At 49.5% G+C, this 15,130-nt stretch overlaps 1 protein-coding gene across 1 annotated transcript in view; it reads left to right on the forward strand.

Moving 5' to 3' along the window:
- Positions 1-10,445: 10,445 nt before the first annotated feature.
- The window catches only part of KCNK12 (potassium two pore domain channel subfamily K member 12), a 51,681-nt gene continuing 46,996 nt past the window's right edge, over positions 10,446-15,130 (forward strand). Inside the window, exon 1 of the mRNA XM_029231550.1 lies at positions 10,446-10,858. Coding sequence (XP_029087383.1) covers positions 10,468-10,858 — 391 coding nt within the window. The 5' untranslated portion in view covers positions 10,446-10,467. The remainder of the gene's footprint in view (positions 10,859-15,130) is intronic.

The raw sequence follows: 15,130 nt of genomic DNA on the forward strand, positions 1-15,130 counted from the left end.
CCTATGGTTTGTCTGTTCTGGACATTTCATATAAATGGAATCATATAATATATGGTCTTTCCTTTCATCATTTCTTGAACATCCATTTTGGGCCAGTACTGTATGAGTGTTTGCCCTCCCTAGCCAGGGAGGAAGACCTGTAGCAGTAGAATTTTCCTGCTGGGGTTGGGGGTGGTGGTTGATGGTGTCCTGGCAGAGGAGGTGACATGTCTACTGCTGTGTTGACAAAGGAAATGGAGTTTCCAGTAAAGAAGAAGGAAGGGCATTCCGGGAAGAGGCAACAGTGTAGAGATGGTACGTGGGTGCTTGCGGAAGGCTGAGAAGTTCCTTGAACTGCAGCTGTAGCATCAGGGGTACAGGGAGGGGAGGGGGACGCCGGAGAGTAAGGAGACAAGGTAAGCAGGTCGGTAAGGTCAGAAAGAGCAGAGACTTGAGGGCTGCTCTGAAGAGACTGGGATTGCTCCTCTAGGCTCTGGGAATCACACAAGCCAGGGAGAGGCTGAGTGTGTGTTTTAGGAAGGAAGCCGCTGGGGAGAGTGGATTGCAGAGGGACGACTCTCAAGTGGAGGACTTGGGAGGACAGCAACCGTTCATGTGAAGGAACGCTAGAACTCCCACCACAGCAGTGGCAGTGGACTCAGGAAGGATGGTCCACTTGGGAGCAATTTCTAAGGTGGAATGGACAGGAGTTGGGTGTCTGCCTAGATGTGGCAGGTGAGAGGGAGGGAGGAAGGGCTCCAGACCAGGCTCCCCTGACCCACAATGAGACCCTGGGAGAATCAGAGGCCAACTAAGAATCCAGCACCCTCTGCTTAGAACGGGACATCGGCTTCCCCTTCCTCTGAGGCATTCTCCTAGGGCTTCCAGAGCCCTGCAGGGGCGGGGCCCCTGCCGGCCCCCCACCCCCCCCCCCCCCCCCCCGCAGCACCCTTCCTCAGTTCCTCCCAGCTGCCCAGAGGCCTCTGCACATGCTGTTCCCTCTGAGTGGCTGCTCCCTGGCACTCGCACGCCCTCCTCTTGGTCAAGGCCTGCACATCTCTGCCGTGTTTGGTCAAATCTCCCTGTGCGCATTTTCGCAGAACCACGCAGCTTTTACTCACAGTATTGTTACGTTGTTCATTTCCCATTTACTTCTGTGATTTGTGACTCCCCGGTGGCCTGAAGCTGTGCGAAGGCCGGAACAACGTCAGTTTTGGCTCTTGTAGCTGGCACTTGGCAGCACACCTGACGTGTAGTTGATGCCCCATAATACTTATTGGAAAATGGAAAAGAAACGAGCAAATGAGCCTGGGATCCTTCCCATGAACCTGAGGCCCTTTGAGATGTAGTTTTGCTTTGGGGAATTGGGAAGAGAGGAGGGAGTCACTGGAATCCCAGCATTTTCACGTAGGCCTTCCCACACCCCAACCTGGGCTTTTCTCCTCATAAAATCTGCTTATGAGGAATGCTGAGGGCAGCCATAGCTCCCAGAGTGAATCCAGCCAGTGCTTCGCTGGCTTTTTACCCCAGGTTACAGTATATTATGCTTTTTACATGTCACATGATGAGGGCTCGTATAATGAGAAAGCACCTCCCAGACTGTAATCCATCTACAACAGTGCTTTTACTCAGCGCTCTGCTCCCTGCTCAGCAAACTGGGGAGACTGGAACTTTTCTGGCAAACTTTTCCGGAGCTGGTCCCTTTGGTCTCCCTTTTCATTCTCCCTCATCTCTCTTCCTGACAATTCTCAACTGTGCTACTACAAGGGCGTGAGCTGCTGAATAGGCTCAACAGAAGGGTCTGCAAACCTGGGGCTTCAGGCCGACATCCTCGGGGGCCCTGGAGATGATACAGACACATTTTCATGACCCTGCTCCTGGGAAAGACTGACTCTGGGTTCCTAGGCTTCCAGAAACCTCCCTGACAACAAGGCAGGAAAGTCTGGGATAGAAATGGAATGTCTTCCAACTCTGAAGAGGTATCTCTCAAGAATTGCTCATAAGAAAGGTTTTTAATGACATCACCTCTTTGTGCCTGAGCTGAGCATCCAGGATACCTGGACACAGTCATGATTCTGCGTCAAGGAATGGGATGTTTGTTGCTGGGTCTGGCTCAAATAATTACCCGTAGGCTGAGGGCGACTAGCCAAGGTCACCTAGCCAGTGAGTGGCAAAGCTGGCCCTAGAGTAGGCTTTGCATTTCTTTTACCTTTCCTCATGACACAGGAATTATGGCCAAGTATATTTCCAGACTCTGACCCTGTAAGGCCCATTTCAGTTGATCCAATGGCCTAAGCCCAACTTCCACAAACTCGAAGGTCCAGGAGGCTCACCTGGGAAGTCTGTGGCCCACACAAGTTCCCAGGCCCAATCCCTAGATATTGGGATTCTGCAGGTCTGGGTTGGACCCTGGGCACTGCATATACAGTAAGAGCTCAAGGGAACTTCGATGCTGGAGGCTCCAAGACCACACAGAGATAGAATACACTCCACTTCACACCCAGCCAGTCCAGTGGGGTTTTGGGTGGACAGAGATTGCAGACGCACTGTGGGATGTGAGTGCCTCTGACTGTCCCTCTGGGCCTTAGCTTTCTTATCTATGATTCCAACTACCCTCAGTGGCGCTCCACCCTCCGTCCTACTCCACCCTAAAATCATCTGCAATGAGTCAGAATCCTTAGTAGCACAGTGCCTGGCACACAGTAGAGGTTCAGAAATATTTGTTGTATAGGCGGAAGGAATGAAGGAAAGAAGGGAGGGAAAGAGGGGGTAGGGAGGAATGAAGGCAGGCTGATCACATTCATATGTTTATCTGTAGAGAAGATCTTCTATCCACAAGGAGCACTGCTGCCCCTAGAAGCCCTATTGACTTGTGTAATACTGGAAAGGGGTCCCCAAGATTCTTCTTCCCACCCCATCCACACAGCTACCTCCATCAATCCTCCAGACATCACCCCCACTCCCACACCGTCCTCCAATATCTCTACCCACCAAGGCTCATTACTGAGCTATTAGCAAGGGAAACAGCATATTTCCCTCTCAATTGTTTAAGGTGAGCATGATGCTCTGTGCTTTGATCCATCTTCAGCACAAGAGTTTTAACTGATGTCTAATGAACAAATCTCGTCTTTGGACATGTTTCACAACCACAGCCCAGTTGACAATCTGAACAATGGTTTTGTTACAAGAACAACTGCTTCCAAAAACTGCCCACTCTCCAACGCTGCCTTCCATTCCTCTCTCTTCTTGGGCTCGACACTCTTTTTTAAGAGTTGCCCAGCTAAAACAAATGCTCGAATCTCTAAAGATCAGTTCAATATTCTTAGACCTATGACTCATTCAAACAATGGGATATTAGCTATGGTAACTCCAAAGCATCTTTCTCCTTGTTCCCTCTTCCTCTGCTTTGTCTTTGCTTTTGGGTTTGGTAACCTAGAGTTTTTGAATTAGAAAAGTTGCTGATATTTCAGCTCCCCCAATTGCAAGAATATGTAGGAATAAAGTGGAAACACACACACACGCACACACACATAGAGGTAAGTCAACCATCATGAGACCATAAGGTATAAGATACCCGAGAGGGGAAATTGGGGGATGAGAGGGAAAATGTGAAGCAGAAGGAGTCAGGACTGTTGATTGTCTCACGGTATTTGAAGGTCTAAAGTCTCATCTCAGACTGATTTGAGTCAGGAACTTTTGAATATTCAGAATATTTGATTAGTGAAGTGGGTTAAATACATAAAGGCTAATTCTCTCCCATGTAAGACTAGAGATAGGCATTTCTCTGTTATGCAAGCTCATTTCATCATCTTGCTCTACAACAATGTATCTTCCTTCCTCAAGGTCACCTCGTGATACAAGATGGCAGCTGGAGTCCCAGCTATCACATCCACATTGTAGGACGCATGACTGAGGAAGGAGAAATAGTGGGAGGATAAAAGGGCACCCTTTCCTATGGCATTATCTTCATTTATTCAGCCTTCCTGAAAGTCCCATATAATATTTTGCTAGAACTTAGAAACACAGTCTCCCCTAACTACAGAGGAGGCTTGAAAATATAGTCTTTTAAGTGGGCACATTGACACCACAAATAAAATGGGTGTTCTGTTGCAGAAAAAGAGGTGGAGAATGGACTTGAGTGGGAACTAGCAGTCTCACTGAGAAGCCAAACCCAAACATCTTTTGATATTTTAAGAGGAAACTAAAGAATGATGCAAAAAGATAGGGGAAAGGGATGAGGGGGGAACCTTAAAAATCCAGGAATACCTGCCAATGTGAAATTTAGCTACATCTTCATTTGGAAGGGCACTATGCCAACAATTGAATCTCTCTCTCTCTCTCTCTCTCTCTCTCTCTCTCTATATATATATATATATATATATATACACATTTTTAAAAAACATGAAAGTAATGTAAGCTCCATGATCATTAATCAATCCAGGTACCTGTAATAGTAGGTGCTCCACAGATATGTTTGAATCGAAATATTTGAAATATTTTTTGAATGACCTATAATGTTAAATTAAAGAGTAAGTTTAAAGTGGTATGTAACATATCCCATAATTTTAATAAAATTAAATATGTATGTGTAGATAGATAGATAGAGCCAGCCAGGAGACGGGAGAGTCATTAAAAGCAGGCAGGAGAGTCATTAAAATGACTGATAATAGTAATTCTCTCTGGATAATGGAATGGAATTTGGAGTAATTTTTGTTTTTTCCTTTTTTGAATCTTCCAATTATTCTAAGTTATTTATACATTACTTACATAGTCTTTAAAAAACTATATCAAAGTCTATTTGGGACAAAATCAATACATGTATGGCCTTACCTACAGAACAAAAAAATCAGATGTTAAAATAAGAAAGAAATGAAATAGACATTTAAAAATCACTTCTTAATAAAAAGTGATTTGGCATTGTGAGAGAGAACTCATGGAGACATTTAGACAAGAAACCCACAGCTTTCTGGACAAGAAAATTAGGAGGCAAGGAGTGGTCTCCAGTGGCCTCATAACAACTCCTCACCCTAGGATTCTGGGCTTCATTTCCAAGCTCCTTATAAACAGACAGGCGTCAGCGACTTCATTAATCCTCAAGAATCATGTTGATATAAAGATGACACAGTGCATTCTTTGCAAAGACATTTGTGGAAACTGGAGCCCAGGGAGGTTTTAACACTAGAGCCCTTGACTGTATACCCAATATGTTCCACATCTGTACCTCTTTTCCTCTGCAGCCACAGCTAACCCCATGTGGTGGTATATATGGGGAAACTAAAAGTTTGCCATAAAATTGTCTTCATTAAGCCCAAGTCCATCTATATTAGATACCTGATTCTCACTCTGGAAGGAAAGCATTCATCTTTGAGTTTCACAGTATCAGTTATTACATGCATTAACGTCATATTGGGAGGCTGAGAGGCCAGAGAATGAGGTCATGGAATATAAAAGACAGAGACTCTTCCCTTTCTTCTCACCCACATCTACTCTCTGCTTGCCACAGTTCCTTGAACAAAATATGCTCTTTCCTGCTTCACTTTCTTGCACCCAGCTCAGTTCTCCTGGCTGGGATGTTCCCTTTCTTCCAGTACATGTGAACCTTACCCATCCTCAGAACCTGCCCACATACTGTCTGCTACCCAAAACTTTGGACTCTTGCAGCCCTCATCACAGACCCCTTTCTCTGACCTCCCATGATCAGTACCACACAGTCAGCTCCTAACTCTATCTGCAGTAGCATAGTCCTTACTGCTTCCCATATGCATATCTTGTCCTCCCAGCCAGGCTTTAAGCTCTTGCAGGAACAGCAGAGCTCATCACACACACACACACACACACACACACACACACACACACACACACACAGAGTTCATAGCACACTGTTTTGTAGCTGGTAGGTCCTCAATAAATACATCTATTCATTGATTATTTGGAGATATATCAAGAGGCAGACGTACAATCATAGGCATTCAGTTGCAAGACAGAGAGTCTCATGATCCAACTATGTTTTGTCTACCAAAGACTCACTTAACATCCAAAGACACAAATACATTGAAAGTGAAGGGATGGGAAAAGATATTCCATGCAAACAGTAACCAAACGAAAGATGGAGTGGCTATTCTAATATCAGATAAAATAGACTTTAAATAAGAAGTTGGTACAAGAGACAAAAAAAAAAAAGACATTACATATTGCTAAACTGTTTCCCATTTTTCCTATTTTGTTATTTTAAAGAAATTATTTTTCTTGGGATAAGTTCTGTTTCCATTTTTTTTCAATAAAGATTTGCTTGATTAGTTGCGTTTGTATTTGTTTTTTTACAATTCACACATTTAAAATGTACAACTTGAAGCTTCTTACTATATTCACAGAGCTGTGCGACCATCACAATCAATTTTAGAATATTTTTTATCACTCTCAAAAGAAATCTCATACTCATTAGCAGTCACTCCCATTCCTCCTTAATCCCCCAGCCCTAAGCAACCACTAAGTTACTATGTCTTTATGGATTTTCCTATGCTGGACATTTCATACAAATGAAGTCATACACTACGTCATCTTTTGTGACTGGCCTCTTTCACTTCGGATAATGCTTTCAAGATTCATTCATGTTGTAGCATGAATCAGTACTTCATTCCTTTTTATTGCTGAATATTTCATTGTACGGTTATACCACATTGTACGGAACTGTTCATCAGTTGATGGACATAGGGGTTGTTTCCACTTTTTGGCTTTTATGATTAATGCTGCTATGAACGTACACACACAAGCCTTTGCATGAATGTATGTTTTCATTTATCTTGGACATATACCTAGGAGTGGAATCGTCAATTGATCGCACTTGACCTTACCTAATTTTCCTCATTAACACTCCTGCCATTGTGTTTTCTTTTACAAAATACAGAAAGACAGAGAGAGAGAGACAGAGACAGGCAGAGACACAGAGAGGCTGTACCTGCTCTGGTGTCTTGTCTGAAGTTCTTGAGGACATTCAGAATCAAACGATCTACAGCTGAAATGATGACAGTCAAAGTGATTGGGTCAAAATATCCTACAAAGAAAAAGTTTTCTGGAAGAAAAAAGGTCTAACCTGAGTTGAGCTGCATGTACGAAGAGCTGGAGAAGAAGAGAAGGAAGAAGACACTGCAGCAGGGTCATAGCATAAGCAAAGTGCTGGTGATTGGGCTGAGTACGGAGTACTTGGGGGATAAGTAGCAAGTAGTAGAAGGTGAGGTTAGAATGATTTGTTGGGAGTCACATCATCAAGGACTTTGAATAGCAGCCACAAGTGTTTGAGACTAAATTTTTATAGTTTTGAAGGAACCATTGGAGACTGTCGTCTAGGGACATCAGTCACACGATCAGGTCAAATGGACATGATCAGGGCAATGATGGGCAGGTGCAGGCAGGATAGACCGAAGCACGGACGCATCTGTGATAGCAAGCCCCCATTCTTTGGAGGCTGTTGCAGCAATTCAGGGCTGAGGTAAAAGCTTTGAGGGTAGCCAGCTGGAAGCCAGTGACTTATATGGATTCAGTGGGCAAAAAAACAGCATTCATCATGGCACTGGTTCCCCAAAGGACCCGAGCCTATGTTCAGGGAACTGATCATTTCCCTATTATATAAATTGATTAGGTCATTCACAGTTGAGATTGATGCCAGGGGTTTGCTACTGATCAAGCTAGAATAACAAGCTGGAGGACAAGGCAGGTCCTTTGCCAGCTGGGCAAGGAGCAGGTCCAGAGGCACAAAACACTGCAGCAAAGCACTCTGTCCCTGACCTGGGAGTCTGGGCAAAGGAAACCACTGAGAGATCTGGCAATGCCCTTCAGCTGCATCTGGAGACTCCAGGGCCAACTCCAGGAGGGACACTTCTGTCAGAACTGACCAGTCAAGTGGAATCCAGCCCTGGAGGCCCACAGCTAGGCTGTCCTCCCTGCCTGCAGAAGCTTGTAGAGATGGGGGTATGGTAGGGATGGGGGAACAGGCTGGGGTGACACCAGTGGTGAGCCCAGGGGAGGCCAAGGCTTGAAGAGAGTAGTTGCCAATAGTAACAATAGTCTGCAATGGCAAAAATGTGTGTTTACATAAGGCTCCCACTGTGCTCCAGAAAAAGGAGGAGAGGGCTCTATATTCTCAGTGGATGAGATGTTCTCCCCCTCACACAAAGGTTCCCCTTGCCCCTTTCTCAGAAGACCACTGCGAAGATAACCACATGCCATCCAGTACCAGTAAGGCTGGTTCTGACTATGCTAGTGGTGGATCCTCTCCCATTGGCCCCTCCCCTAACACAAAGGAGAGTATAGTTGGCTCCGTCCATAAACTGGAGGAGAACTTCTAGGAAGATCCAAGCCTCCGATGTGCCCTGGTTTGGGTAAAGCAACATCTGAAGTCAGATGCCTTTCAGCTTCTGGACAGCTCTCTTGCCCAAACCCCACCTCTACCCCCTGCCTGTGGACGACTTTGAGTCCCTTGACGCTTAGGGGACTGACAATGCCACTACTTTGCGTCGGCCTTAGCTTGAGTGTTTTCTGCTGTGGAGACCAGACCGCCCGAGACTTGGGGTGGGGGGTTAGTTCTGTATTTAGTCACGGTTCACCCACCTAGGGTAGCTAAGCACAGCCTCCATAATTACCTTCATTTTCTGTTATCTGTATCGTCTCATCATCATCAGGGTCCCCCTCTCCTGTGGAAGCGGGACGGACGGAGAAGGGGCCTGGCTGCCAGAAGAGGACGGTCTTCTATCTGTACCAAGGACGTTCCTCGACACAGAACTTAGAGATCCCGGCAAAGGCGGCCCGCGGAGGGCGGAGAAGCTCCCGCGCTGGGGCCGAGCCCCACGCCGTGTTTCCCTGTTGCCACGCGGCGGAGGGGGCGACGATGTATCCCCCCACACACACCCTCCTCAGCGCTCAAGAACCCAGCCTTCCCGCCGCCGGCCTCGGGGGAGCCGGCTAGTGGGCTCTCCCTGCACCTCCTCTACCCACCCTGCCGCAGCCAGGTTCTTATCCAGCGTTCCCCGCCCTGGACCGGAGGGTCAGAGGGTGGGGGTGACGAAGGGAGATCCAGCAGCCGGTGGGCCCGAAGGCCTCCTCCTCCCGTGGCACCTTGGTCCTCTACTCGCTCTTGACTCCTCCCCCGTCTCTATTCCGCAGCGTCCCCTCCCTGTCAGCTCTCCGCTTCCGCGACCGCACCTGCCTTAGGGGTTGAGGGGACACAAGGGAGGTAGAAAGGGAAACCGGGGGTTTGGGGAAGCACAGCGCAGCAGGGTGACCGGCTCGTCCCGCGCCGCGGGTCCCCACAGCCCCAGAGCCGCCCGCCCGGCGGCTGCGGCACCGATGCGCTGTCCGCGGTGCTGACGCCGGCCGCCCGCTCGGTCGGGAGGGGGAGGAGACGCCCTCATTCTCCGGTCGCCCCGAGTCGAGTGGCCCTTTCCCCGCTCCTAAGCGGAATCATTTCCCCAAAGGAACCCTCCGAGACCTGGCGCTGTGGATGGATGCAGGAAGAAGACGCGAGCGACAGGGAACTTAAACTTCGGACTGCAGCTGGAGAGCCCGGTGTCAGGGCATTAGCGTCTTTCGGCCTCCAGCACCTGAGACCGCAGGACAACATCAAGTTGAGCAAAGTTTGACGGCAGCTTGGACAGAAGGGAGGGATTCCGGAGCCGAAGCGCAGGGAGGGGCTGGACGGTATTCCCTGGCGGCGTGGTAGCCAGCACCGCAGTCCGGACACCTGCTTCGGTGCCCCGCATTAGTGCAGCCAGAACGACAGGGAGGCGTCGCAGCAGCCCAACTCCCCACCCCTTCTCTCCCTTCCTTACTCCCCACCCCCCAACACCCCGCCCCGGGCGCCGGTGACTCCGCCTCTCCGTGCCGGGCGGCTCTCCGGCTGGAGCTGGAAAGGGAGCGCTTCCCCGGACTCAGCTCGGTTCCGAGGCTCCGAAGCCGACGCCGCCAGCTCAAGCCCGGGGGCGGGAGCTGGACTGCCCACGGAGCCTGCGCTGGGGAGCCGCTGAGCCGGGAACGTCTCATGGGACGCGCCCGGGGTCTCTCTTCGTGCCCTGCTCTCCCGTCCCTGTCCTAGGCGCCCGGGCTCTACAGCCCGCCCCGCCCGCAGCCCGCGGCCTGTCTGGAGAGGAGTATGAGGCCCGGGGCCCCGTGGACGCCGGCCACAAGGCGGCAGGGGCCTACCTTGAGACCCCCGCGCCCGAGGGCGGTGGGTGAGGAGCCGCGGCAGCCGGCCAGGCGTCGGGGCGCAGAGAGGAGCGCCCCAGCTCCGGCGCCCGAAGGGCCGCGGGACCCGTGTGCGGCCTGAGCGCCGAGGAGGAGGCGGAGGCGCCCCGCCGTCCGGGCTCTGGAGGAGGCGGCGAGGGGCTCCGCGGCGGCCCCCGACCCCTGGTCACCATCCTCACGTTTCTGCTCCCGCGGGGGGGATGTCGCGGCCCGGGCCCCGAGCGCCGCCCCGGCCCCGGGGCTGAGCTCCGGACCATGTCCTCCCGCAGCCCCCGGCCCCCGCCCCGCCGCTGCCGCCGCCGCCTGCCGCGCCCCTCCTGCTGCTGCTGCTGCTGCCGCCGCTCGCACCTAAACGAGGACACGGGCCGCTTCGTGCTGCTGGCGGCGCTCATCGGCCTCTACCTGGTGGCTGGCGCCACAGTCTTCTCGGCGCTCGAGAGCCCGGGCGAGGCGGAGGCGCGGGCGCGCTGGGGCGCCACGCTGCGCAACTTCAGCGCGGCGCACGGAGTGGCCGAGCCGGAGCTGCGCGCCTTCCTCCGGCACTACGAGGCCGCGCTGGCAGCCGGCGTCCGAGCCGACGCGCTGCGCCCGCGCTGGGACTTCCCCGGCGCCTTCTACTTCGTGGGCACCGTGGTGTCGACCATAGGTGAGCGGCGCGCCCAGCGGGCGACTTTCCTCTCCGCGTCTTTCACCTGCCGCCCTTTCCACTGCTCGGGGCTCGAGCCGCGTCCCTCGGCTCCCTCTTCCCTTCTGAGGCCCCGCTGCCTACTTTCATTTCGCCCTCTCCTCCCCAGCCGTCCCCCTCCTCCTGCTCGATCTCCCTCTTTACTGGCTTTCGGCGCGGGAGGTGGCCTGAGAGGCCCATCTCTGGCGCGCACCCAGCGGTGACTGCCTGGCAAAGAGGCCAAATGGGGAGAACCCTCACCCGGGCGCTGGGCAGACGGGGGGCCGCCCGCGCTCCAGCACTTGCCAACTGCGTGACCTAACCGCTTGTGCCTCAGTTTTGGCTTCTAAAAAAGGACTTGGGAGAACATGTATCAGGGGCCTGCTGCTTCCTTCTTATTTCTCACGCCCCCTAGTCCTCGGTTTCCTCATCCAGGTGATTTGGAAAACCCTTCCTCTCTCCACTCACAGCGTTGTTACCTCCCTTCTCTTCTCCTTTCCTCTTTTACACGAGTTTTCCCTCAGAGTCCTCCAGCCCTTTTACCCTGGGGAAGGCGACCATTTCCCCAGACGAATCCCTAGATCTCCTTCGCTTTTTTTTTTTTTTTTTTTACAGTCTACACCACCCCATTAGACTTGGAGAATAGGACTGCAGCCGCTCTGGTTCTGGTTTTCTCCTCTTACTTCCCCCCTCCCCTCTTCCAGCTTCCCCTCCAATTTCTTGACCTCTCTTCTTTGTTACCTTGCTATCTTTTCCAACCAATAGTGACACCAAGGGGGTAGCTTGGGTGCAGGGGGTAGTTTCTCTATACTTTCCATCATCCCTTCCTCTTATTTTTGGTAAAATAGTTCATGATTTTGCAACTGTACAAAAAATGCTGTGTAACTATTCCTCGAAGCCCCCCTATTTCTTTCGCCCCTCCTCTGAGCCTCTCTTGTAGAGATTGTGGAGCCATCACTGCTCCCCACTCCACCCTGTCCCTCTCTTTATTCTCCTCTCACCCACTTTCCCCATCCCCCCCCTTTCCCTGGGCCCTGGGTGTCACGTGAAACAGACCTCTTCCCGTTACTGTATAGAGTGCAGAATAAATACAAGATTTTCACTTTGGCAAGACTTTGTGTCTCATCTCCTCCTGCTTCCAGTCCCAGGGTGGAAGAAGGCCCTTGGCTGGTCATGCCTCTAGTCACCCCAAAGCACTATCCCCCGGTGGTAGTTTTGGAGGAGGGGACGGGATTCATTGGGCTGAGAGGTGAGGGATTGCACCGGCCCGCCTTCTGTGGGTGGGTTCTGGGCTGGATTGGTATGCCAGTTTAGAGACGGGGGAATGGACTAACTGACCAGTGTAAGCCATTGTAGGTGGCTGCTGGGAGGCAGAGAGAAAGACTGCATCCATGTGCAGGATATGAGCAGCTAGAGATGGCTCTCTGAGTGTATATGTATAGTCTACGAAAGGGCTTCCTTTCAATGAATTTTCATGTGTCATGTTTGATCTGATGACTTTAAATAGAAAAGGCAAATGTGGCCCAAGTCCAAAGTACACACAAATTGGATAAAAATACCAGTTAAAAGCTATATCATGTTGTTATGGTGATTGAAGATATAAAATGACCCCCTTAAAAAAAATCCCCTTTTAAGAGCTGCATCAAGTTGCTATAGCAACTAGAGTTTTTTTTTTCTTTTTTTTTTTTTTAAGTGCTTTAAAAGTACTAAAGATGCTTAGCCCTGGAAGATGACATCATGTGTTCATAGCTCATTATTGATTTATGCTCTTCCTCTTGTAAACACACCCTTTTGCTTTCACCTAGAGGCAACCTGTGCACAAGTTGGGCAGCCACAGCCTTTCTTTCCCAGCGGTGTGCTCTGACCTTGGCTTCCTAATGGAGCCCACAGGTTAAGGGAAAGGTGGGAGCAGTGTCCCCTTCCCCTACAGGCCATGAGTCTATCCAAATGGGGCCTCATTCCAGTGACCTGTGGTCTCTGTGCCTTTCTGATGAGCTCCCATCAATGCCTTCATTCACCGCCCAGCCATGGCTTCTACAGCTTCTGTCAGTTCTTTGCACAAAATCAAGTCAGCGCGTTGGTAAATTGTTCCAAGCCCGAGCCCTTAATCTACGAGCAGGATTGGCTGTTCTTTAGTCAAGCAGAAAGAAACTATGTTCTCTTTCTTGATTTGTGTTTTGGGATGTAGGCAAGCATTGTAGGAGGCTATGCTGAAGCTGGTGGCTATGTTACAAATGACCCAGCACATTGTTTCCAAAATCTGCTTCAGGGAGATATTTATCTCTGAGAAGAGCTGCACTCAGGACCAGAACCAGCCAGTGGACAGCTCGGCATTGAACTAGCCCCTTTGCAGAGGTGCCAAGAGAGCCACACAAGTAGCAGGGTCTCTGTCAGTTATCCACCTGCTGACGTGGTCTGGGGCAGTGGTTCAAAGTGGTCACTTCTGTCACATAAGTTCTGCTGAATCCTGAAGTAGCATGATTTTTATTTCAGGCTTCTCTTGCAAAATGTACTTGGATGAGATTTAAGTAAAGACCTACATAAGTCAGTTTCACTTCTGTTTATGTAGTTCCTTTCCCTTAAATGCCCTGAGTCTTCAGAGACAATTATTATTACTGGTGCTTTTATGGATTCTGCAGCTCAGGGAGCCAAAGCTGAATCCAAAATGGGCAGTCAGTATTCTCTATCTGCCACCTCATCCAGCGAAGAGGAAAATTAGCATGCACTCGGTTTTATTTGAATATCACAGTGTGTATGGTCCATGCAGCAGTGTGGACATTTTCTTGTATAGACCCAACTAAATGATTCATCTAGACTTTAGTGTAGAAAACCCTTTCTTCATTCATCCCATAAATATGATATATTGTGTATATCAGGCCCCAAGTGCCAATATGTTGAAAGGTTAAAGCTTATTCTACAAGACAAAGGTTGAAGCATATTCCAACATGGGCAGTTGGACTGCAGTGTTCATGGGCGCCACATCTTGGCTAGCCTCACTAATGATGATTGGAACAAGGAGGTGTCCTTTGCTCCAATCCCATGTGGCTCAGAGTGTTAAGGGACGTGTCTCCGATCACAGTTAATTATGTATTCAGCTGGGTCCAGAATCCAAGTTGTGCAGTGTTTATTCTACCAGTTTCATTGATATAATTGGTGGGCACATTCCTGTTTGAGGCTGAAGTATTTAATAACGGGTGTGTGTGTGTGTGTGTGTATCTGTGTGTGTGTCTGACAGACACTACAGCAGGGCTGAAAAAAAGGACTGGTCTGTTGGTCAGGCCAACAGTTGATTAAGTCCAGAGAAAACTTGAAGGATCAGACACATCTTAGAGGTCAGATAGACTAGAAGCATCTGGTAAGTCTTAGACAGCTGGGAAGGCAAGAGCCAGTACCAAGAAGGTTAGAGACAGAAATGCTAGCAAGTAGGAGACATTCGGGTAAATTCTGGTCCAAGGACAGCAGCCACTTTCTCTCTACCTTCTTTTGCACATGTGTGTGTGTGTGTGTGTGTGTGTGTGTGTGTGTGTGTGTGTGTGTGTGTGTGTGTGTGTGTGTGTGTGTAGGGGAGGGGAAGAAGGGGCAGGAATGGGCCTTCAGCTAGAGGGAGACAGAAGAAAAATTCTGGTGTGGTTGTGTGTACTCATGTTAGATGAAACACCATGATGAGGTAGAATACTTGTCCTGACATTTGGCTTGAACAAGGCCCATATCCGGAGCTAGGTAATCTGCAACTGTCCATACAACATAGACCCAGTGGGAAGATTTGCCAGTGGCTGTTCAGTGGTAGTTGAGGCTGAATAGAAAGTCAGTCTGAATAGCTTAAGCAAAATGAAAATCCACTTTGTGGTCTAAATTATTCATATTGATTGCTTACACTGAACTGAAATCCTGGGCAATTATTATTTCTGCCATTTATGCTATATGACATATTCCCAGGGGATTGAAATCAAGTTTGTTTTAATGTAAATACATCCATTTATTCATCCCTCCACTTAACAAAATCCAAGACAAGCAGAACTCATAACCATGCATGTGTTGCCTTTGGCATGTCATCTGCATCTCCCGTGATTACATGAACTCCTAAAGAGAAAGACACTGGCTGGTGTTCTTTTAGTACTAAATAGTATTCTTGGAGTCAGGCCCTAGCTCAAAGATATTCAAGCAATCCAAAGAGTATTAATCCATCATTTCACATCCTACAGGATGTTTTATTGGTTTACTTTGAAAAGATTAAAAGGAAACTCTCCACTGGGG

Source organism: Monodon monoceros, unplaced genomic scaffold, assembly GCF_005190385.1.
Source record: "Monodon monoceros isolate NGI ecotype Baffin Bay Population unplaced genomic scaffold, NGI_Narwhal_1 Super_Scaffold_19, whole genome shotgun sequence".
NCBI lineage: Eukaryota > Metazoa > Chordata > Mammalia > Artiodactyla > Monodontidae > Monodon > Monodon monoceros.